Here is a 25505-nt window from a genome sequence, read left to right as displayed (position 1 = left end):
ATGAAAATCGTCTTCGAGATCCCTTCCTTAAACAGGAAGTGCACGCACTGAATCCTGTACCACGCGTGTGGAAACCTGCGACAGAAATGCGTTCTGGTACCTGGGTATTGAATTCGCGTATGGTGGCATGCGAAATCTAACTCTATCCTCTCTGTCCCCAGCGGATGCATCACAATTACGACAAAAGGCTCCTGTTTCCCAAAGCTTTGTGCATACGAAGCATCTGGTAGAAGCACGCGCGACAAAGCTCTTGTGCGACAGCTGGAATGCAAATGTGGATTAACCAGCCCAACGACATTATTTCCCTACGCTGCGAGGTGTTCGAGGGAACTAATAGTGATCAATGCAAACCATCCATCTCGTGATCGTGCGTTACCGGTGATGTAAATACCCGTACCACCCTGTACGATGTCGGACAACAACCTTTGTGCTTCTTCGGTTGACGTGTTTAACCTCAAAAAAAAAAAAAAAAAGAAAGAAGAGAGAACAGCTTGTTGACTGCGAGAGCACCACGCTTACTGAGACATTCAGGCCTTCAGGCCAACGGAAGCCCCCTTCACCGCGGCTTCCCCGTATTCTAAAATAAAACCTTCTCACTTTGCACTATCAAAAAGGGTTGGCCAAAAATTCGAAACCGAAAAAAATGAAAAAATGGAAAAATTTGATTTTTTTATCCCGTTGCGCCATCGGTCTCTTTCTTCACAATCGCGGTTTGCACCGTGGCTGGAGTGAAGCATTCAGCAGCGACAGCGGCTCATTTCATGTACAGGTTGCACGGCCAATGCCCCCCCCCCCCCTCTTTAAACCTGAGGCACCGTTTGTGGAACGCTGGCCAAAAAACAAATTCTGGTGATGCCTTTCGTGTCTGGCCGAGTACTTGATGATATAAGGAATTGTTTTTCGGGTTGCACGGTAGAAATATTAAGGAACGCGACAGACGTTGCTGTGCTCTTTTCCGGCCCGAACGTGCGAATGCAGGAGCCGCAATGCCTGATGGGAGGGCAGCGGCGTCTTTGGACCAGCTTGCCATAGGCACCACGTACAAAGCGAGAGCAAACTATCCACAGGTCTGGAAAGCGCTACCACGCACTTTCGTGTGAGGTAGTCGCACATGTGTGGCTCCCTAACACATCAGTGAGGGTTCACACCATCTCCTGTCCTACCTTGCATTCCAAACAAAACAATTCGGCGAGGTTGTAACGGTAACCTCTTCGCTTGCTGAGCTTAAGGTCGCGTGTGCGATCCCGGCTGAGGACGTTAGCAACGTGGGAGAGGAAAACGTTGCTTCCGGCACTACGTGTCGGAGACTTCCGACCAACGTCAAAAGAACCCCAAGTGGTCGAACTTATCCGCAGTCCTACCCTGCGGCAGGTGCAACATGTCGCCGCGAGAAGACGATGACACACCTTAAGTTTAACATCGCGGCACCGTTACCATTTTTGGTTCATTGCGCATTACAGTGCAATTACCAGAAGGACACAGCTGACCCCTCGCAAATATCACGAAAAAAACCTAAGCCGCTTATGCTTTGGACCATAAATGAATTCCTATGGAGCAAATCATTGCCATGCCGCATGCAATAGTGGACTAGTAATCTGAAAAAGTTGCCTGCTGAAAGTGATTGTTTGGTGCTTTTATATTTTCGGCAGTCTAAAAAAGAACACTCCAAAAGATCACTTGTAACGCAGCTGCATGTCGCGAAAGCATTGGTCCGCGCCGTGGCATCTTTCTCCTACTGTAGCAACATTAAAAATTCTTCACGCGGATAAAAAAAAACAAAAACGCCCAGGAGATACTTTCTGTATTGATACCCGCGATCATGATCAGTACCTCGGTGGTGGTGGTGGTGGTGATAGCAGGATAGGCTCGCCGTTGTTGGCCACACAGAAGTGGGCGTCGTCAAGTGGGCGTCAAGAAGAGTATTAGATGGGTCGATGAGCAAGGCCTGTCTACGTCGGTACGTCTGAGTACATCGGTGGTAAATTCGCATCCGCAACTTGTCCACCAATGCCCTCTTTTGCACGCCGAATTTGCCGATATTTCCTCAAAGGGCCAAATTCGCATTTTTTTTAGAAAATAAACCATTTGCACATGATGAAGAGTAGTTTCCGTGCAATGTATTCGTATTCTACTCTCCGATAAAAAGATAATCGGCTGATTTCAGCCAACCGCTCCTAAGTAAAAAAAATCCGAAATTGGCACAGCGTGCGATAACTTTATTTCTCCAGTTTTTTTTTTTTTTTTTTTTTCTATTGCGCTGGCAGCTTGAAGTACAGAAGCTGTCAGAGATGAAACTGGTCAGAGATGAAAGATGTAAACAGAGATGAAACATCAAAACGACTGTTTGGATTTAGTTTTAGCCGCATATTCTCCACAAGCGCGCCTTGGTTTTTGGCTCGCAGCCGACATTGGATCCCGCCCTACGGCCATTCTACACTCCGTTGGGAAAGAAAAAAAATAATATAAAAGTTTCTGGTGTATGCTTCCGCATGTCCCAATATCATATATCCTTTTCTGGGAAGTCGACCTCGGTCAAGCAACACCACTCGGGCGTTCGAGGTGGAATAACTCTGCTTCGATAAGACCAGCTCAATTGGGTCTGAGACAATCATAAAAAGATCACATTTAGAAATCATTCTGCTCCTTCTACATTTGACATCTGAAGAGCCTTTAAACCAAGATTCGCACACGTGGTGGGAGAAATGTGTCGACCATGGGGAATCTCGCGTCACACCATGATGCGCCGCTTAAAAAGCATCGATTACAACTCAGGCTTCATTCAAATGCCGGTGGGTCCCCGACCACGACGACCCAGTTAACATACGCGTACATCGAGCTGCTTAGAAATCGAATCGAGTGGAACGCGATTGCGTCAGCCACACATGACTATACTCAGTTAGCCACCGAGCAGTCATTCTAAATCCATTCTTATAAACCAACTCCCCTTTATAGCACGCTCCTAACCATTCATCATCCTGAATGACGTTGTTCCCGCCCCTGATTTGTTGAGAACGGCAACATTTTCCCAGCATGGCAGTTGCAAACTGGACCCATATTGGAGCAGTATTTGGAACCGATTTGGCAAGCCAGTTTTGCAAAAGCCGTGGCCGACTAGGCGAATCATGAACGCAATATGGACCCAACATTGCCAGTATTCCTCCAGTAAGGGCCAACATTGTATGCTGCTTGTGTTCATTAGTGGCACGACGTAAACCATGGCCGTGATGTGTTAGACAACTCACATCTAATAATGCATATCGGCATTGAGGTACACTGAGTACGTTCCTGATCCCTAAAGCGCTGCGATTTCCATTTCGGCTCATTTGCATATCAAAATTCAGGGATGGTTATATATATTAACCCCGGTGGGTATTTCAAGATTTGTCAGACATGGAATGCCTTTCAACGACGACGTCTGATTCTGATATATCTCGTTTTCCCCCGAGATATCCAAATTAAAAAGTTTATTCATGAATTTTTGGGTAATTAGTCATTTTGTAGTTTCTGTGAGAGCCAATCTGTTCAATTCGGCCTCACCGTCATTGTCATCAGTCAGCAGTGGCGCCGCTACATGCTTATAAGCGCGCGCCACGTGCTGTTCTCAGTTCTTTCATCGTACGACGAGTGTCACCATACGTCGTTAGTCTGTTGGATCCTCGCTTTAGCTCATTCGGCCCTTCATCACCCAAATCGCTAGGTATATCTTTCCAGTCATTTGTTCATTGTATGTATCATACCAGAGTGCTAGTAAACTGTCTGTGTGTTATCCAAATGCCGTATTCCTGAATCTTATTTTGAGTTTGGCAGATAGCCAGGGACATCGGGTCCATCACCAGCGTTAACACTTTTCTTCACCCCTTTCCCTTGGTCTATCTTCCCTCACATGGCGCAGCCGACAGGATACGGCAAGTGATTCTTCAGATTTTTCACTTCTGGTTGATACTGTATTAATTTTTGCAAGAACTTCGTCTTATGCTTTTGACGTAGTTCGAAAGGCTTGTTCGGTTTGGGCTTAGCCTCGTCATTCGAAGGCATTGCATTGCATTTTTCGAACTGTTCTATCCCTTCGTAACATCTAGTTCACTTTTTGTCGCGCATTAATTGCGTCTTCAGTTTTTCGTTGCATTTGTGCATTTTTGGGTTGTTCGCAATTTCGAACGCGACGTTCGACGTTCGTTAGGTTCAGCTGCTTCAGTTTGGCAGATAGCCAGGGACATCGGGTCCATCACCAACGTTAACACCTTTCTTCACCCCTTTCCCTTGGTCTATCTTGCCTCACAGTTTCATACTTTCCTCGAGAGGGTCTTCGCCTGGCCGTATAACTCAACTGTAAAAATCGCATCTGTCTTGCTCTTATTGCTTTTTAAGTTAAACAAGTAGTACAGCCTTTATATAAACACCCTGTGTAATGTTTGTTCGCAAATAGTGTATTGGAGAATGCAATTCAGCTTGATATCATTGGAATTAGTCTGCATCATACACAATTAAATTATATGACATCTCCTGACACTTTTTGGGGTACCATTTCCAGCAGGGATGCAACTCATGAGGAGATGTGGCTCCTCGAACGTTGTGCGCCAAAACGGCCGCACGAAAAAAAAAAAAAGCGAGAATAAACCAGTAGAGTACTTGCTGTAGTGACTTTGAACTAACATGATATGCATATTGCACAACCTTGATTTACAACTGCATACTGTTACAGTCACTTTTACTTAGGAAGAGTATAAGGGCGTCCAGCAAGAAATAACAAATAATATATAGCTTACTTTAGCAAATGTTGCATAGCATAGTTTAGCAAATATTGCGCGCATAACGGGTGAGAGGCCAGATATATGATACGATGTAATTACCCTGTTTCAGGAACAAGCAGGATCATAAAACCTCGCGCATGTATAAGGAAAGAGAGAGAGAAAAAAAAGTTTCAGTATATAAATATCGTTATTGACTTCCGATTGAGATATGGCCGGCCTAAAGTGGTGGCGGAGCACCGTTGCCCTGCCGAAGCTAACATAAGTCACGTCGCACGACCTTTTTTCAAAGCCATGGTTTCAAAGAAGCAAGTTTCTCAAACGTATTGGAACGTAAGCTGCGCGAACTGAAAACCGATTGCTCGGTACTCGTGCTCACTCCATATTTCTTTTCGTTCCAGCATCCCAAGCAGCACAATGTACTGAAAGTCGAGTGCAATAGGGGTGGACGGGTAGATGGTGTGACGGGGTGGGCTTTTTGATAAAATCGGTTTCCGAAACTTTTTCGAATTTTCTAACATCAAAGGGACAGAGCGCCCTGCTACTTTCAAACGGCCGTAAGAGCTTGTGTTCCCGTGCACGCAGTTCAAAGCAATAAAACTTTCGCTGACATGTGCGCAGTGTCTCTCCGTGGGAAAGTTGACATCTGCTCCCCCTTAGACAGTGTTGTCTTCCCCTAGAGGCGGCTTTGTGGAAAACGCAGCATAACTGTACGTTAACGGAAGCGGTGGCAATTACAGCGTTCTTCCAATGCAGTAGAGGACGCACATGTGTTTTTGGTTGTCGTACGTGGCCCAACTGGACTGTGACATGGCGCGAGAAGTTTATACAAACCATGGATGACTTCGAGAGAGGGGAAGAGAGTGAGGCAGTCGTATAAAGTCAGTGGTAGTTTCCGTTGTGGGCCGGAACAAGCGAGGAGTCATCGGGATGTGATTTAGAGCGGGCACCCGGACGGATGCCAGGATGGAGATCGACGACGGCGGCACCTTGATGCCTGGCACCCACCTTCGACCTGAGGGTTCGTCGCCGAAGTCTCCTACCACCAGCGCCGTGTTCCGCGCAAGCGAAGTCACGACTTACAAGCCCAGCTGGCGGCGACTGGCCGGGTTGAGGTGCACCGCACGACGATGTCGTGAGCGAAGAGATGGACCGACGAGGGCGGCAGCAGAAGTCCTAGGACCGAGCTTCCAAGTAGGACGGTAGGCCTGCCGCCAGGTCCCCGTCCTCGCTATTGTTTGACCCGGTCGTGGACCAAGAATGGAGACCAGAGCGGATGAAGATCGACGGAAGCAGCAACCCAAAGCCACAGCATGGAAAGCTGGCCGCGTAGGTAACTGCCGAAGTCTTCTACAAAGCTCGTCTGCCACGCCATCGTTTATGGCCTGGTGAAGGTGTGATGTTGACGGGGTGCGCAAAGTCAGGGTCAGTCACTCTGGCTGCTTGTTCTGTCTCCCCCGTTTGTAGATGATTCATATGTGTTTGTGGCAGCACTAATGCCATCGCATGATGGCAGCTCATTTTGAACGTGATTAAACCAGGAGTTCTCCACCAGTCACCGGGTTCGGTTGTCAATCCTTTGCTGCGCCACATGTTCACTTCCCGCGCGTTTTGTATAATTGTTCATTTAAAGTATATATCATGCCCTATAGTCAAGTTGGCTCATCTGTATCTCATGCGTATTATTGTCGCAATTTCTGTCATCTATCATGCAAAATGAATAATACCGGTTGATTTGAACTTTCATTAAATCATGTTCGTTATTGTTAAGGAAGCGCTTGCTGTCATTCCTTCTCGCTCCTGCGGGTGACTACGTTGAGTGTATCTCCTTTTCATAGTGAATTTTGTTCTCCGTCCCCTTAGGCTACGGCGAGGGACGTCACAGTGGGTCTTGAACGACCTCGTGAAGTTACATACCGTCCACCCCTCTATTGCACTCGGCTTTCAGTACATTTTGCTGCTTGGGATCGTGTTGTCCCGTGGGTTGTAATTCAAAAATATCTATGGCCCGGCTTCGTAACGGCTTTGTCGCAACCTAGAGCACGCAGCGCTATAGGCTCCTTTTTACTCAGAGGACGTCCCGAAGCTTTTATTAATTTCTTCCGCACTTTTTTTTTCTACGGATTTGAGAGACCGTGAAGTGCTGGTGAGGGCTGTTGGACGTACGAAGGTGGCGACAAGTTCGGTACAATCCCCACATTTCTGAAATGTTAGCAAGGTGCCATCCCCTAGTGCTGTCAGGGCTTTAGGTGCACTGCGAAACCGACATCACGCTCAGTGTGAGCAGACCTGATCCGCGTTATTTGCTGCTATTTCGAGCCTCATGGTGATGCTGAAAACGAAATTTGGAAGGTCGATACTTGTTTAGAAAACGAGATTTTAACCTTACAAGAAAGTGAATAGTGTGTATGCTGATTTTGCATTTTTTGTTGCCATCAACCCTGCGTTAATTTTCTAAATTTCCCCGGTAATTTCGATGTTCAAATTGAAACGTTTTGTTCACTGACCCACCACGTATCTGTATCACCAGTCTGCTGGGGCTCAATCTTGATCAGCACATAGCGATCGTTATAGCTATTTTTCAATATTTGCGGGCTCATTCCGTCACGCGCATTGGCCGTGACCCGGAGAGCACGAGCGTTTAGCAATCGTTACGGGATAGCGAAAACTTCAAAATCTAGCCCCTGCTCACGACAAATCCTTCTTAGAAGTGACGTGGAACCAGTGGCAGTGGCTACGTGGCTAGAGGCCTTCTGACCATATTAGGATCAATAAGTTTAGAACTTCGTTAAGCAAAACGATAAGAAAAAAAAAGGGTCACATACCAACTTGCACTATTGTTCATCCGGGTAAAAGTGACTTGTTCTCTTTCTTTTGTTATTTCTTCTTCGTCTTCCTATTTTCTAGGGCTACAGGTGACAAAATGGACATCTTACGGCCCTTTAATGTCGTTATTAGTGCCTCAGTCGTGATCTCTGTCACCTTTTGTAGGTGCCTGAGACAACGTTTATTTATTTATTTTTTTCGGTCCTAATAGTCCGGCCGCTCGGTTTTGACGCGACATTTCACGGTTATGTCCAATTATTCTGGACATTTGACAAGCCCTAAACAACCACATCCTTGAGTGCTACCCACCTTGAGGTGCTCCACATCAGATTGAGTTATGTGTTTGGTGAGATTGTACACTTGGACGGAGCTGAGTAGCATGCTGATTGAGAAAACTGTGACATTTTCTTCCATCGTGGACCTGTTCCCAAGTAACCCGAAATGTTGCATCAACGTTGGACTGACGTTGTCTTTTCCACTCTTTAATGTTGGAGTAACGAGGGATTCCAACATTGGAACAGTGTGGGAATGTCGCCTCCTTTAATGGTACATCTACATTGGTAAGCAATGTTGCTTCTAACGTAACAACACACATCCTTACAACGTATGCGACTCGACGCTGGAATCACGACAATATTTTAGGGTTCCAACGTTGGTCCCATGTCTGCCCTAACATTGTTCCGACATGTGGGCAACATCTGCCCCTATCATGCTCCCAATTTTGCGCTGACACTGCTCCGACGTTACAGCAACATCTGTTCCAACAATGTTCCAACTTTAGTGCAATGTATGCCCAAACACTGTTCAGATATGATCTGCCCAGCAGTATCCCGCCATTTGAGCAACATCTGCCCCGATATGCTGGTCCCACGTTTACGCTGACACTGCTCCGACGTTAGATCGCACCTGCTCCAACAATGTCCCAACGTTAGTACGATGTATGCCCACACTGTTCCGATATTATCTGCCCAGCAGTGTTCAGATATTTGAGCAACGTCCACCCCTATATGTTGGTCCCATGTTCGCACTGACACTCCTCCGACGTTACAGTAACATCTGATCCCACAATGTTCCAACGTTAGTGCAATGTATGCCCACACATTGTTCCAATATAATGCGGCCAGCAGTTTTCCGACATTTGAGCAACATTCGCCCATATGCTGTTCCTACGCCTGTTCTAACGTTGTTCTGGCGTTACCCCAACGTCTTCCCCGTGGCATTTCGACGTTGCAACGACATGCCTGCTTGAGCATAGCTAGTGTCGTAGCATGCAAGCAAATGAAATGTTGTGAATATAATGGTTTATTCACATATGAAGATGTTCATGCCTTCTGTGTGTTGCCTACTGATGTTCAGGCCTGAAAAAGACAAAAGATACAATTTTCTTCTTGCTCTTGTGCAGTCAAATTTAAATATTTCAATGTGGACATCATAGCACTGGTGGAGACATCACAGTGACTTCAATGTTCAATGGCGCCACATCAAAATAAGGGGGCTGAAAATGGCAAACATACAAAGGCGGAGAGGACTTCTGTTGATTGATTCATTGATTTTTTTTTTTTACGGCTCAAGAGAAACTGAAGCTATGCTGCGCCTTCAAAGCATTTATGAGCAAAGCATTTATGTTCAAAAGTGCAACAATTACAGCTTACTGACAACGTTTATTTAACGCACCGGGAAGATACTAATTAAACGCAACTACATTTTTAATTGTTATTAAATATGTGTCGCTTCTGCTGTTTTTCTTGCACAAATAAGAATAATCCCCTCAAAATATTCATAAATAAGGACACAATAACATAATTACCGGAAGACTTGACACGCCTAAGACTTATTTAGTATACTGTTGCATTTTTCCATGCTCTCTATCGTGAACGGGGAAAATTAACTGACCGTCCTACTTTTTGAAAGGCACTCCAACCTTGCAGGAAGCTGCGTCGTTCCAACGTCCATTTTGTCTTCTTTCTTTGCGACTACGCCCGCATAAAAGTGAACAAACGCAAAAGATAAATTCGACGAGATAATTATGAAAGAAAAGAAGCGTAAATATAGTGTGTACAGGCTGGACCTTTGCACAACATCTGTCTTTCATTCATGTATCACACTCGGTGTTGAAATACACATGACAACACTTGCCCCACGAACAAATTTGAAACTGCCAACAACGCTGAACAACAATTTGGAAGCACACCATGAATCAATGTTTTATTTGCATACTCTACAAATGTAAACGTAAAGATGGACTCAAGTTCAACGTGTACAGCCGTCGCCACACTTAACCGTAACGCGCGATCGCGTGGCACGTGTGGCTACCAGAGTCACCAAGCGGCCAACCTTCGACGGTGTGTTCGAGACATGTAAATCATTGCAGAGAGGCGCCGCCTCTCGACTGTGGCTCGGCAATGGCTCGATATGCTCTCACATTCTGATGTTGTGTTTGCGCACCCTCACCCAACGGGTGCTTCGGCCACGAATGATTGCGAATGTGAAAATGCGCGCTTATCTGATGCACTCTACATTGCCATGATGAAAGGAATAAATAAGTGTTGTGAGTGGGATATAGGTTTGATATAATTCTATGAACATTCTTTTGAGACGAACGAAGCTTCAGCTCTGCCCGTTATCACCGCTCCTGAACCTTTGACTCCTTCCTTGCTGCTGAAGGCATATCTAGTGACGTCTTTGGAGGCTTATTTTAAGTTTTTAATTTATTATCCGCATGGGGCAAGCGCGCATTCCCTTGCCAATGTCCCTTCTCAGTCGCAGCCGGCGCGCGCGCCCGGAACGAGCCTTAGCCCAGAGTTGGTAAGGGCAGTAGGTGAAACATGCGGGAATCCGAACCCACCGTCGAGAGGGGGCGCTTGTGTGGAACTATCCAGTGTCTCGAACCCAGTGTCGACCCCTGGCGGCGCTGACGCCTGTCGGGCCACGCGATCGCGCGTTACGGTTAAGTGTGGCGACGGCTGCACATACCTGCTGTTTCTCCAAATCATTCCTAAACCGCACACGATGGACTTGCGAGCAGCGCCGGTAATCCCCGTCGTATCAACCTCCTATATATCCCAGCAGTGTGAGGAAGACCTGTGCTTAGCGACATCACAGACGTTATCCTACCAGCACAACTCGATTCAATTCCAAACCAAGCCAAGGAAAAGCAAAATTGACTTCAACTGACGATTATAATCTGAAAAGAATGCGGAGAATGGCGTTCGGTTTGGCCGGCGGTCCCCTGCGGCTTCCCCGATCCCCGCTCCAGGGTTACTAGATGCGAGATCCTGATTCCGCCAAAGTGGGAGAAAAAGTAGTCCGAAACACCCAAATAGCCAAATAATATTTCGCGGTGGAAAAGTAGATTTATTGCTTTGTTCATGTGTAATTTTGTATTTAGTGCATTACTGCTGCATACTGCCGTTTTTAGACTTTTCAAAATGTATATCTAGGGGCACCAAATCTGTGGAACATATCTGTGCAACCCTTTGTAAACCTCCGAATTTACCTGCAACCTGTTTTTGAGTGTGTCATGGAACATCCTGTTCCGCAGATCTGTCTTGCTCAGGGCTGACAAATCAGGTGTCCCATTCACGCATAAGACACGCTACTGTGTGAGACAGGCCGCAACGGCAGAACAGGCAAACGAATGTACAAGTATACAAGTAAAGTTAACCACGGCGACAACGTTATGCCAGAGTGAATCTTGCTCTATTCTCAAATCAGCTGGCCTTCTGCGATGTTACCAGGGAGTCCTCGATGCATTCTTTCCCCTCGTGAAAATGTGTCGTTGCTGGTCTTCTGGTAGGAACCTAGGAATTCGGAATCCTCTCTGTGCGTGGCAGAATGATAATGACCTGGAGGAAATGACTGTGACTGATTTGTTGTTTTTTGAACATCTAAAGTGTCCCATAGGCGGAGAAGCATGTCAGGACAGGTACAGGCGAATCGGAAACGGCATGTTGATCTCCATATGTTTTAGGCCGTTGACTACACTTGAACTTTGTTGAACTTTGTTTGAGTTTTCATCGGGGCACTGCTCGTGATCGACATTTAGTTTCACTCATAGAAATCAAGCTAAAACAAATGTGAAAAACTCAGTTTTTTTTACGTGTAGTAAATCACCGCCATTTGGGTGTGTACACTTTGCATATGAAATCCTGAAGAAGAACTTGTGCAGAAGCAACGTTGATCATTCTACGTTTGGAACCGCTGTTCCAAGTGTATATTCTGACAATGTTGGATCGGGTGCGACCGCCTGATATTGAAAGAACAAACAAACAAAGCGCCGGAGCTACGTTGCAAAATTGCACTCCTCAACGTTTCTCCGACATTTTTCCAGTGCTGTGAATTCCACGTCGACGCAGCTATTTCGTATCCATATTCTGGAACATAGGTTGCATGTTACCTCTGCACCACTCGAAAAGGGCACCGTACCAATGCTGGAGGATGTTGCTAATTTTATGTAGACTCTCCAACGTTCCTGTGAAACACATATATCGGTACTGCTGTTTCGTACCCACATTCTGACAGCGTTGCACCGGTGGTGACTGGCCCACATTGCAAAAAAGGCACCGTACCAATGCCGGAACAACGTTACAAATTTGATGAAGACCCCTCAACGTTTCTCCGACATTGTTCCCATGCTGTGAACACCACGTCGCTACAGTTATTTCGTACCCATATTTTCACAACGTTGGACCTGTAGCGACTGCCCCACATTGCAAGGAAAACACCATAGCAATGCTGGCACAATGTTACAGATTTGATATAGACCTCTCAACGTTTGTCCGAGATTGGTCCAACGCTGTGAACGCCACGTCGGTGGAGCTATTTCCTATTCATGTTCTGACAACGTTAGACCGGTGGCGACTGTCGCACACTGGAAAAACGGCACCGTACCAATGCCGGAACAACGTTATAAATTTGATGTATACCCCTCAACGTTTCCCCGACGTTGTTCCAACGCTGTGAACGCCAAGTCTATACAGCTATGTCGTATCCACATTCTGACAACGTTGGACCGGTAGCGACTGCCCCACATTGCAAGGAAAACACCATACCAATGCTGGAACAATGTTACAGATTTGATGTACACCTCTCAACGTTTGTCCGAGATTGGTCCAACGCTGTGAACGCCACGTCGGTGCAGCTATTTCGTATTCATGTTCTGACAACGTTGGCCCGGCGACGACTGCCCCACATTGGAAGAAAAGCACCATAGCAATACTGGAAGAATGTTACAAATTTGACGCAGACTCCTCAACGTTTGTACCACATTGTTCCAATGCTGTGAACGGCACGTGGATACAGCTATTTCGTATCCATATTCTGACAACGTTAGACCGGTGGCGACTGTCGCACATTGGAAAAACGGCACCGTACCAATGCCGGAACAACGTTATAAATTTGATGTATACCCCTCAACGTTTCCCCGACGTTGTTCCAACGCTGTGAACGCGAAGTCTATACAGCTATGTCGTATCCATATTCTGACAACGTTGGACCGGTAGCGACTGCCCCACATTGGAAGGAAAACACCATAGCAATGCTGGAACAATGTTACAGATTTGATGTAGACCTCTCAACGTTTGTCCGAGATTGGTCCAACGCTGTGAACGCCACATCGGTGCAGCTATTTCGTATTCATGTTCTGACAACGTTGGCCCGGCGACGACTGCCACACATTGGAAGAAAAGCACCATAGCAATGCTGGAAGAATGTTACAAATTTGACGCAGACTCCTCAACGTTTGTACCACATTGTTCTAATGCTGTGAACGCCACGTGGATACAGGTATTTCGTATCCATATTCTGACAACGTTAGACCGGTGGCGACTGTCGCACATTGGAAAAACGGCACCGTACCAATGCCGGAACAACGTTATAAATTTGATGTATGCCCCTCAACGTTTCCCCGACGTTGTTCCAACGCTGTGAACTCCAAGTCTATACAGCTATGTCGTATCCATATTCTGACAACGTTGGACCGGTGGCGACTGCCCCACATTGGAGGAAAAGCACCACAGCAATGCTGGAACAATGTTACATATCTGATGTAGACCCCTCAACGTTAGTCCGACATTGGTCCAATGCTGTGAACGCCACATCGGTACAGCTATTTCATATTCACATTCTGACAACGTTCGACCGGTGGCGACTGCCCCACATTGGAAGAAAAGCACCGTACCAATGCCGGAACAACATCATAAATTTGATGTATAACCCGCAACGTTTCCCCGACATTGTTCCAACGCTGTGAACGCCAAGTCTATACAGGTATTTCGTATCCATATTCTGACAGCGTTGGACCGGCAGCGACTGCTCCACATTGGAAGAAAAGCACCATAGCAATGCTGGAAGAATGCTACAAATTTGATCTAGACCCCTCAATGTTTGTGCGACATTGGTCCAATGCTGTGAACGCCACGTCAGAACAGCTATGTCGTATCCATATTCTGACAACCTTGGATCAGTGGCGACTGCCCCACATTGGAAAGAAAACATTGTACCAGTGCCGGAGCAATGTTACAGATTTTATGGATAAATTCTAGCGTTTTACCGACATTGTTGCAGTGCTGGGAATTTCACGTTGAGATAACATCCATTTCCAAAGCGTAATCAAATGTTGCATAAATACTGCGGCAATGGCTGTGAACTAACGTTGGTACTTCAATATGAATGGAACGTCGCAGCGACATTGCCAACATTGGCCAACGTAACCAATGTTGCACCAACATTATTCCTACACTTTGTGCTGCTTGGGTTGTCGAATGAGCCTTCTGTGTCCATCAGAAGGAATGCCACGATCCCGTATTGTGGCGTCTTCACCTTGAACACTTTTCCCCACAGCTGAATACCAGTTGTCTCTCTGTCGCTGCCGTACCTCCAAGAAAAGCCCGTCAAGGGTATATTCTCCTCGTCCATCCAATCTGATGGGTCTGACGACATCCCTAGGTGTTCCAGGTACCTGCCCCGTGAAAGAAAACTAATAAGTACGGAGTGGTGTAACAACCGCGTAAGCTGAGGTCGGTCATACGAGCCACGATACAAGAATGTGGGTCAGTAAGTTGTGACAGACGATACCTCCGAAACAGATCACCATCCTCTCTAAGTGTGCACTTTTCGAAATTTCCAGCTCGCCCAAATAATAGACCATATGCAAAATGGAAACGCCACCTGTCGTCGATTTCGCGAAGTTCTCTCAGTCCGCCATTGTACGTATGATCCGGACGCCCGGATTGTTGGTACGGTGTGATACTCTTATTTCTTATTAAGAAATGCCTTCGCAGTGTTGCGTGTCTGGGTGCAGACAGCTAGGTTATCGAGATGCGGCGGGAAATAAGGTGAGTCTCAAAATGCAAGCTGTGTCGCAGGTTGATGCGATTTCGTTTGTTTGCTCCTCAGGTTTCGTTTTACCGGTTCCCGAACGATGAAAATCGGAGGGCATTGTGGATAAAGGCTGTGAATCTACGCAACGAGAATGTGCCATTGGAAATCAAGAAGACAACATTTGTCTGCTCCAAGCACTTTTTGTCGTCAGACTTTCTCTCAAATGTGGCAAATGGATACCGCCGCCTGAAAGAAACCGCAGTGCCGTGCTGTGCCGTGGAAGCTCTGTCTGTGCCAGCAGCGGTAGCAACATGTGAGGTTGGCGACAGCAGTGGTAACTGTGTGCCAGCACCAGTTGCAACAAGTGAAGATAACAACAACAGTGGCATCTGTAGCAGTGCGTCAAATCCCGATGCCATTGCTGCTCAGGGATGCAGTCACGTGAGTTCGTCACCTTTGGAAGATCCCGAGCCCATGGAGACGCAAGAACCTCAAAGTGACACCTGCAGCTGCAATAGAGGTACCATTGTGCAGTTACTGACGCGGCAACTTGCGGAGAAAGACGAAGAAGTTCGAATTTTGAAAAGTCAGCTGCGCCATGCAAACGAACGGGCGAAGGAGATACTTCAAGAGAAGCAGAAGGTTGAGTTTCAACTCATGCAGCTTGAAAAAGAACACGACCACTGCACAAAAGCAATGGATGTACATTCTCTGTGCATATCAGATGAAAGAACTCAGTTCTACACTGGCTTGCCAGACCTAGAAATTTTTGACGCTCTTCATGACTATCTTGACCCTGGGGAAAATGGCTCCAACATTGCACGACAGAAAAAGCCAGGGAACACTCCACCACAGGCAGGATGTGGCAGGATGCGGAAGCTTTCAACAAAGAACGAGTTGTTCCTTGTGCTTGTAAGGCTCCGCTTGGGTCTCTTTGAGCAAGACTTGGCAGACCGCTTTGGAGTCTCGCAGTCAACAGTATCTCGCATTTGCATATCGTGGCTTAATTTTATGTATTTGAAGCTACTAAAGTTGCCACTATGGCAGCCTCGCTCTGTAGTGAACACCACCATGCCCACCGCATTCAAGGAAAAGTATGCAACCACGAGGGTCATCCTAGACGCAACAGAGGTCAGGTGTGAAGTTGCAAGCTCATTAGCTCTTCAATCTAGCACCTACTCGACATACAAGAGTGCAAATACATTCAAGGGACTCGTTGGAATAGCCCCAAATGGGCTGGTAACTTTCGTGTCAGAACTTTTCACTGGGTGCACGTCTGACAGAGAATGCGTAATAAGGAGTGGATTTCTTGAGCTGCCATTTGAAGAAGGGGACTCTGTCATGGCAGACAAGGGTTTTACTATTGCTGATCTCCTGGAGAAAAAGAAAGTGCACTTGAATATTCCACCTTTCCTTCGTAATGAAGAGTTCACTGCGGCACAAGTACAAGAAACAAAACAGATTGCGTCATTACGAATTCATATTGAACGTAGAATTCGGCGCGTAAAGTCATTTCACATTTTTGATAGAGTTGTGCCACTGAGCCTTGGGCCAGTAGCAAATCAAATGTGGACTGTTGCTGTTATCCTAACCAACTTCCAAAGTCCATTGGTTGACGACAGCAACTAGAGTGTGCTGTGCAAGGACAAACACTATTTTCAATGTGCTTGTTGTGCATTTTCATTGTGATCAGGGGACTGTTTTGTCCACTTATGGTACTTTTTTATTCTGTAACAACATTGTCACAAACCTGGGGCAACCTTTGCATGGAGCTGGCATGCACTGCTCCAGGCAGAGTTAACAAACACGGCTCCATACTGCGCATCCTGGAAATGGCACTCTAGTGGCACTTGCAGAAGGTAATGAGAGAGAAGCCTTGGGGACCCCTCACCTGGGTATATGGTGGTTTCCCAAACCTTCTCTCTCATTACCTTCTGCAAGTGTCGCTAGAATGGCATTTCCGGGATGCGCGGTGTGGAGCCGTGTTTAACTTAACGAGGCTTGGAGCAGTGCAGGCGATAAGCTGTGGAGGATAACTCGTTTATGTGGGAAAGGGTCGTTCAGTACATGAGAATAAAGCTTTTGTAGTTGATTAGAGTAAATCTTGTGTCATATCACATTCCGTAAAGTCATTGCATTTGAGGGTGAGGACGTGCAATGATAGTCACATTCAAAAACAGTAAACACAAAATATCACCTTGGACAGATATGTTCAGCAAATAAAAAACATCTAAAATATTGCACAATATCATATACAGGGTATCTAACTATGAACAGGACCATGAAGTGCTGTCAAAGCAGCAGCATCAACTTGTCCCACAAAGCTTTTATGAGAGATACTGTTAACAGTAAGCATGGACATCTAAGAACAACACCGGCACAAAATATCACCTTGGACAGATATGTCCAGCAAATAAAAAACATCCAAAATATTGCACAATATATACAGGGTATCTAACTACGAACAGGACCATAAAGTGCTGTCAAAGCAGCAGCATCAACTTTTCCCACAAAGTTTTATGAGAGATACTGTTACCAGCAAGCATGGACATCTAAGAACAACACAGGTACAAAATGTCACGTTGGACAGATATGTCCTAAAAGACTGCACTATAAATATACATATATATCTAAAAAGGCAAATTTTTGCACTAAAGGTCACTTGATCATGTATCATTCCCAGAGTTGTACACACACATTACTAAAAAAAGTAATTGATTACAATTACTGTTACTACTATGCAAAAAGTAATTATTTACCGTTACAAATTACTTCATAAAAAATTTAATACGTTACCGATTAAAAATGTAACGCGTTACTTTTAAATTTATCGCCTACTGTCCCAGATGAGGACGATCGTATAGGCGTCGAAACATCTGCTTCGTTTTGTAACTGTTGTTATGTTCAGCCCGCAAAATTTATCAATATAGTCACCTATTTTACTGTTGCTCCAGTAGGTTGCGGTTGTAAGGGATTATCATATTACTGTGGTGTGCATGGAACACGTGTGGACTAGAGATGGCCGTCACAGTGACCTCTGCGTTATTGCTTCAGTCGGACTCATCGTGGAACAGAAGAATAGATTGGCTTGCTGAAAAGTGTTGCCATTGTTGACAGAAGGTTAAAAAGTAATCGGTTACTCAGTAACTGATCACCGAAAATTATAATCAGATTACTTGGCAAATTACTTGCTCACAAAATTAATTGATTACGTTAAAATTTACTGGAAAAAGTAATTGACTACTAGTAAAGTGTTACGTGCAACTCTGATCATTCCACTGTCATTGTGCACGAGGCCAAGGACGTACACAGTCACATGTAAAATACAGCACAGAGGTCACAGCATGTTAAATATAAGTGCTGGCACAAAATATCACATTGGACAGATATGTCCTAAAAGAATGCAGTATAAATATATATCTAAACAGGGAAATATTTGTACTAAAGGTCATTTGATCATGTATCATATCACATTGTAGTCATTGCACATTAGGCCGAGACGCTCTGTTGTGTTTTCTGGGTTTGTGATGCCAAGTAGGGCAGCAAAATTCTGAAGTAAAATGAATCAAGGGGCCCCTTTGTAGACATCCAGCCTTCTGAGTCAAAGTGTATTCGTTCAACTGCCAGCCACTTTTGTGACCAAACAACAAAGTCTCCCCATTCACAGCCAGTCAGTGCCATTTGCCCCAGCACCTGATAATAGTAGCTGTGGTTTCTCTTCAGTTTTGGGTGTCCTTGGTCGTCAAGGGTCAAATATGGTATGTTATTCTTGGCAAAAGAAGGCTCGCTGTCCTTCAGTGTATACGGACACTTGATCTCAAGCACACCATTAGGTTTAGCCTCTGTGGGGTCATGCACGAATCTATCTGGTGAGGCACCCAACCAAGGGCAGCTTGGATCCACCACAATGCCTGCTGTAGATAGTGCGACATCATGCCCAAGTCGTCTCATTACACCTTCATAGCACTGTGCGGCAACATCCTCGTGTTTTCTTCCATATGCCACAGCTCGTACCTTGGACAGGTCACGTTGAGCAGTTAGGTTGTTCAGTCCCTTTTCAGTCCACTGAGAGCGGTGCAAAACATTGCCAAATTGTGACGCAGTAAGCCGCAACTTCCTTGCAGAGAGCCATCGTTTACTGCTCGCTTGCTGACGGGTGTTCTGTTCAAGAGCTCTAGCGTCCTCGCTTGTGAGAACAATTTCCTAAAAGTCAAAAAGATAAAATCAATCGCATGCCACTTTCAGTAGCGGTACTTATGTTGCTTATGGATATGGTTACCAAAGGATGAAACAGAACGTACCAAGCATTATGTGATATGTTTCCCAGCTTAGTTTCGTAGCCAAAAATATACCAATGATCATGTGTGGATTGCTAATCAGTAGAGCCTGAAGTTTTAAGGTTTTACCCGATTCTTCCCCGAATTGAAGGTTGACACTTTAGGGTGAAACCCGATTTTTACCCGGCAAATTGCCTTCACTGGGATGTCTGTAGGAATGCAATAGCTTATTCGTTTGGCCAGCAAATGCAGTTACATCACCGTTTGTACCAAACCAGTACAGTTAGTTTGTAATAGAGCCCGATTTCTCCCCAAATTTAGTGCACTGGAAGTTTTTTTCATCCGAATTCGCATGAATTTAGTGCACATGTACACACATTTACCCGATTTTTACCCCCCGAATTTAGAAAAAAATATTTCCCGAAAACTTCAGGCTAATCAGGCACAATAAATACCAAGACTAAAAAAATGTACTTTATACGGTGAGAAGGGCTTCTCCCCTGGTGGCTTGAATATTAAGACGTATTCCCAAACTCTATTACCTTCAAGATATCTGCCTGGCACTTGTCGAGAAGTGGTGGTAGTCGATACTCAGCGACAGCATCTTCAAACAGATTGATCCTTGTGGGCACATCTGGGTCACACATTTCTGTAACTATTTCAATATTCTGTGACCGCCATACTTCTAATTGTGCAGGCTTGCGAGACTGCTGATACGTGGCAGGTGAACCTTGCAGGGCTTCACCAAACTTTGTTTCACTGAATGGCAGCTTTGATCCCTCTTGGAGCACAATAGCAAATTGGTGGCCTTTCCTTACAAGACATTCAGCCAGGCTTTTGACGTCACTGTTCATGCTCTCCTCGCGGTCGTCCTCTCTTCGTGGGTCAAAGAGACGAGACCATGTGGGTGTTTCCTTTCCTCCTTCTCGGGGCTTCCTCCAATCGATGTCTTGAATACTTGCTGCTCTCATGGCAGCTTGCCTTGGACGGCGCCAACGCTGTGGGAGCTCTGTGCACGCCAGTTCAGGTGGAGACTCGTCAAACCCATGCATTTTCAGGAGGGACACTGTGCGAAGTAGGGCCATGGCGTGACTGCATGCTCCAGCAACACCGGCAGGGCACTGGCACCATGAGTCTGCCACCAACCCAGTACTTGGGCACAGCACAAGACATGTGACATAAGGTGTACCATTCTTGCTTTGGCTCCTGTAGCACTTGCCACGAACGTATACCTTGCCAGACCTAGAAAATTAGTTTTGTTTGGTTCAGCAAGTTTGAATGGCACTCGTTCAACCCCAATATCAGATTTCTGAGAGCACTTCGTCGTGATTGTTAATCTTTGAAATTACGCTAATCAAGCGCGGTGCATGCTTGCGCGCATAGTGGTAAATCGCTAGTCACAGTTCATCTACATTGGCATCACGTTGGTTGTAATGTCCTTGGGAATATCTAATTCCACAAATTCACGCATAAACCTGGCCTGCAGCTATTGTTCTACACTCTTTTGATGCATATACTGTGCCGAAGTAGCAGGCGTCATACATTTACCCTTCCGACTAACCCCTCTTAACCGCACATGTATCGTCCGCCGGTCCTTCCACAAACGCGTAATACATATTGCACTTATTGCACAGTACACACGGTTGTCATTGAGCGTTCTTACCTGATATCTGCGGTATTCGTCATGATGGTACTGCAATCCACGTATGACTCTGCGGCGAAGTTATATGACTTCTGCAACTGCCTGGATGAACCTGATTTTCCGTCATAGTAGTCCCGTATCGCCACCTCGCTTACTGACGGGACCGATGACAAATCTGTCGTCCAGTTCTCATTGCCGCCAGAACAGAGGAAGTGAGGTTTTGGCATGCTGCCATCAACGCAGAAAGTACAACGCGAGGAGCAAATCGAAAGTAATGAAGCAGCAGGAGCAGCAAAGAGAACTGGATTTGGACGCGGCTTTGGATGGCACACAAGCTTTCTCCGTATAATGGCGGTCCGTTGGTGGCAGTGCCGATTGGTTTGGCTATTTTGCATACCGCCTATTAGGCGGGGGAAACGTGTCGATTCCTAGCTAACAATTTCTGAACTTCTGTGGAACAAAAACGGATGCAAATTTAAGAACAACACACAATATGCACGTATTCGCATATTGAAAGTTTGTATTGTTCCTATGTTTAGATAATATGCATAACAGTGCCGTCGCATAGTATTACGAGTGACAAGTAACACAGTCTAACCACTTATGTTACACAGATAAACGGTTTGTCTCCCACAGTATCAATCACTGTTCAAGGGGAAAAAATGAAACGGGCGGGAATGAAACCGGCGAAAGCCGCCATATAGCTTGCGAGAGTGATGGAATTGTTGTATAGTCTCGAATTACACAGTAACTAGCTTACATACAAACATTCTTTATTATATGCTATTCTCGATATCATCCGAAACAGCCACTTGTTCAGGGATCGACAACCAAATGTTACTTCACGGTATGTGAATAGAATGAATATGGCTTCAGCCAGCTCATTGTGCGGATCATCCAATCGGTACACAACTCTTCATACACTAGATCGTATATTTTTTGTTGGAACAGTTGCGCATTTCCTCTTTTTTCAGCTTTCTCTCTACGCGTACCCCTGTGTGTGTGGGTTACCCGGCGTGATACTGAACAGCACAATTTACTATCGACATCGCAAGGCACTGCAACCTGCTCGATTCGCTACGGAGGCGGCTGGGGCGGCCCATCCTTTTGGCATCGTAGGCTTAGAGTCATGAAATAAGCTTCGAGACCATCAACCTTGACGACTGCTTGCTAGAGAAAGGAATATTTCATCCGCGCACGATAAAGGGCACGGAGACAAGATGGCGCATGCTCACATTTGGATCACGGTGTAGATACTCTGAAGCGCGGCTTATTTAGTGACTCTAGCTTGGCTGGGCAACGGCTTTGTGGCCTTCAGTTGGATGCCATTTTCGTTTCCATGTCGTCACCCCAGACTAAGCGGCATAAAACGTTATCTGAATGAATCAGAGGCCCTCTATACCAGCCATATTCCTGAAAGTGACATCAGCCTTCCATACAAAGGTCCTGCCGCTCACCCCTCTCCTTCTGCTATTGATTCACTATTGATAACTCAATCTAACCATATCAACATGTAGATACCTGATACAGAAACCGAGAAGGAAGGACTTTCCAAGCTTGAATCCTCCTGCGACTGACAATACCACCACAGGAAGGTCTGCAAAATCGCTGTTGGTGAGAAGATGTGTCAAGTTGCCATTCCGGAGTTCAAAGCTATTGGCGTGTTTGTGGGGACGCACGACGACCGGACATGCCTCTGAACCTAACAGTTTCTGCAAAGGAGCAGGTGCCATATTCATTTTTGGTCATTTTCATTTCGTGTTAGTGCAGCCAAAACAACTGTGGTTATGAGCAGAGGACAGATGTCAAGAGACGGAGAGAGAGCCCTGGATAAAGAGAGAGAGAGAAATTAAGCAGAGTGGGAAGGGGAGGTTAGTATTCATTCTTGGCCGATTTCAGAGGGAACTGTGCCAACATTCGTCGGGAAGGAGTCGGAAAACCTCAGACATCACAGCTTTTGGTGGGATTCGAACACACCGCCTCCCGGTCTTCAGCAAGGTCTTGGCTGCCACCAACGAGAGGTATCACCGACAGGTCTTCAGCGTATTTTCTGCGTATCCCCTCATCCTTCTGTGGCTTGTTTCCCCCTGTGCCGCAGGTCTACACGAGTCGTCATCAGACATTGCAAGCCACAAAGCACGGGGGGATCCAAAGCCACTGAAATAGCACCTTTCGTTATGCATTAGGGAATGGGCAACGAATATGAAATGCTTTCCCGCCACGTAATGCCCCTATGGAACAACTCCCGAGTTATTTTTTTTTCCTGCCTATACGGCAATGGAACTCCTGTTTTGTAAGGATGGATATGACCTGGTCTTCGTACGCCTGCGACGCGCATAATTGGAGGAATTCGAATCAAGAAGAGGACATGTTGTGTCACAAAAGCCCGCAGAAGGATAGAACGACATTCGGAAAGGGTACAGGCTACAGGGCTACATAGCAGGAATTCCATGCAGGTGGCAGCTCTCCTTCTTTGGCTGTCCTTAAAGCAGCGCAAAAGTCATTTCCTCTGTTTCCCTGTTTCCTTTCAATAAAAAAAAAAATCAATAAGCAAGTAAGACGCACTACGCGAAGTAATTCACACCACAGAGCCATAATTAACGCAGAAATTGAATTTAAGGTACGCCGTAAAGAGCGACCGGGTGCAATGGCGGTGAAGAGCAGTAAGTGCCAGTTCTCACTTGGCGACGCCCGACGCGGTGTCGTGAGCGGGCGGCGGAAATGGACACTTCCGGAGTCGGGAGAGGAGAGACGTCGAGCCAAAAAAAAAAAAAAAACTGCCATGCCTAATTTCTTTCACGACGTCAGCGACAGCTGCCGAGAACGACAGCTGGCGACCAATTAGGTGGCACAGAAAGGCCACGCCCCCTGATTTTTCGTCTGCTTTAGACGACGGAAGACCGCTGTGGTAGGAACATGAAAATCGTGCGCGCTGACGGGGCGGCGGAAACGCGCCTCTACTTCCGCCGCCCGCTCAAGACGCCGCGTCGGGCTTCGCCAAGTGAGAACTGGCCCTACCACCCTGTGATCCGCTTGGAACCTCGCGCTGACGCTATAGGGAGAACGCTCGCTGATTGGTCAACAGAAATGTTGTCTGCTACTGCTCTGTCGTCTGCTACTCGACTGTTCGGGGCTCTGAAATGATTCGGCAGCACCTTCTATCCCCAATTCTCCGGGAGAACTGTCAAAAATTGGTTTACGGCGACAAAGGCACAAGGCGCTGACTCCCACTGACCGGCGAACCAGAACGAGTTCTCCTTATACCGTCATCGGTGGCGTGTCATCAAAACCTATCCTCCTCGTTGTACCTGGAGTGGCCAGTTAAGGGTGAACGCACGGAGCCATGTTTATGTGACTCCTTTTTTTTATCCCTATCTTTCTCTCTGGGAAAGAGATTGCACACGTCAAACCCTTTCGCAGAATTCGGTAAATTTAAAACTACTTTCATCAGACGTCTTAATCTGAATCCTTCCTTTTTTGTCTTTAGATGGCCCTCTGGGTACTTCTTCAAGGTGTGAACTAAAAATTCGCTTTCACCTATTTTTAAACGGGAAGCCCGCCAGCAGAGGGCTCTGTCTCACAGTGTAGTGCCATGCGTCCTGGTGTTCAGCCTATTCGCGTGTTCGCGGGATCTCGCTTACATCCGTGTGCATTTAGGTAGTCCAGCCATGAAGAGATGCGATATGTCCGATTACATCTCGTGCCTGCACTAAACAGAGGCAATAATCGTCATATGTTGCGTGTATCTGTTGTTTAGGTGCTCCTTGAGACACTCCGCGCTATGTATCTTACAGTCATAATCCCATCATCACTCAACCTGACGCATTCGGCTAAACTGCGCTGAATTTTCGTGCGGGGAAGTTCGTAATACTTTATATCAGAATGCAGCGAGGAGACAGGACTAAATGGGCTAAAACATGCACAGACACGTTATAAGATCATGTGCCCGTGCATGTTCCCCACCCCCACCCCCACCCCCCGCGCTTTAGTTTTGTCGCCGTGCTGATTTTGCCTTCTCATGGGCACATGTCGATTACTTGCAGCGTATCGTTTAGGGAAATAGTGGTCACCTCAATTTCGTGTTCATTTTTATGGCGAGTGCACTTAATACAGCAGGAAAATTTGGTACAAAACAAAGGCTTAGTAGGATTGCAGTCTCCGCTATGAATCCCGCTGTGGTACTCGCCGCTACGCAATCGTGTAAAATCTGGTCTTTTGCTGCTTGGTGAATGTTCGTGCGTTTCCGTTCTGGGTATCTCTCACGTAATTGTCACCTTTGGATGCAGTCCATTTCATGTGACTGTTGACCAGATGGATGTCCTCCTTAAATGTGCCTCCGAGACGGTCTTTCAATAGGGATCCTGACAAAATATCCCCTGAAAACGTCCCCGACTGCCGTCCATCACTACGACATGAAAGTTCCTGCTACACCGTTTTTGCTAGCTTCCGTGACAATATATATATATATATATATATATAATGTAGAAAAAAAAAAGCCATTACAGAAACAAGTAAATGACACTAGACGTGTCTGAAATTCAAAATTACATATTAAGATGGCTTCTATGGCTGCGCGCAGAGAAACAGATACTCATGGAACGATGCGACAGCACCAGGGGACACGTGTTTCGCCGTGTTTTCGGCTCGTCAGCTCTGGGTGGCTATATATATATATATATATATATATATATA

At 46.1% G+C, this 25505-nt stretch overlaps 2 protein-coding genes across 2 annotated transcripts; one reads left to right on the top strand and one right to left on the bottom strand.

Annotated features, from left to right (window-relative positions):
• Positions 1 to 14728: 14728 nt before the first annotated feature.
• Positions 14729 to 16523, top strand: LOC135393955 (uncharacterized). Its single transcript, XM_064624337.1, has 2 exons — positions 14729 to 14908; positions 14970 to 16523. Exons 1-2 carry the CDS (start codon positions 14843 to 14845, stop codon positions 16521 to 16523), a joined length of 1620 nt encoding a protein of 539 aa, XP_064480407.1. The 5' UTR covers positions 14729 to 14842.
• A 2165-nt stretch (positions 16524 to 18688) lies between these two features.
• Positions 18689 to 21062, bottom strand: LOC135393948 (uncharacterized). Its single transcript, XM_064624325.1, has 4 exons — positions 20835 to 21062; positions 19714 to 20413; positions 18909 to 19097; positions 18689 to 18805 (listed from the first exon to the last, which is right to left on the bottom strand). The coding sequence occupies exons 1-4, from the start codon at positions 21038 to 21040 to the stop codon at positions 18689 to 18691; spliced, it is 1212 nt and encodes a 403-aa protein (XP_064480395.1). The 5' UTR covers positions 21041 to 21062.
• Between the last annotated feature and the right edge of the window lie 4443 nt (positions 21063 to 25505).

Source organism: Ornithodoros turicata, chromosome 1 (assembly GCF_037126465.1).
Source record: "Ornithodoros turicata isolate Travis chromosome 1, ASM3712646v1, whole genome shotgun sequence".
NCBI classification, from domain to species: Eukaryota; Metazoa; Arthropoda; class Arachnida; order Ixodida; family Argasidae; genus Ornithodoros; species Ornithodoros turicata.
This window is presented reverse-complemented; position numbering and strand designations above follow the sequence as displayed.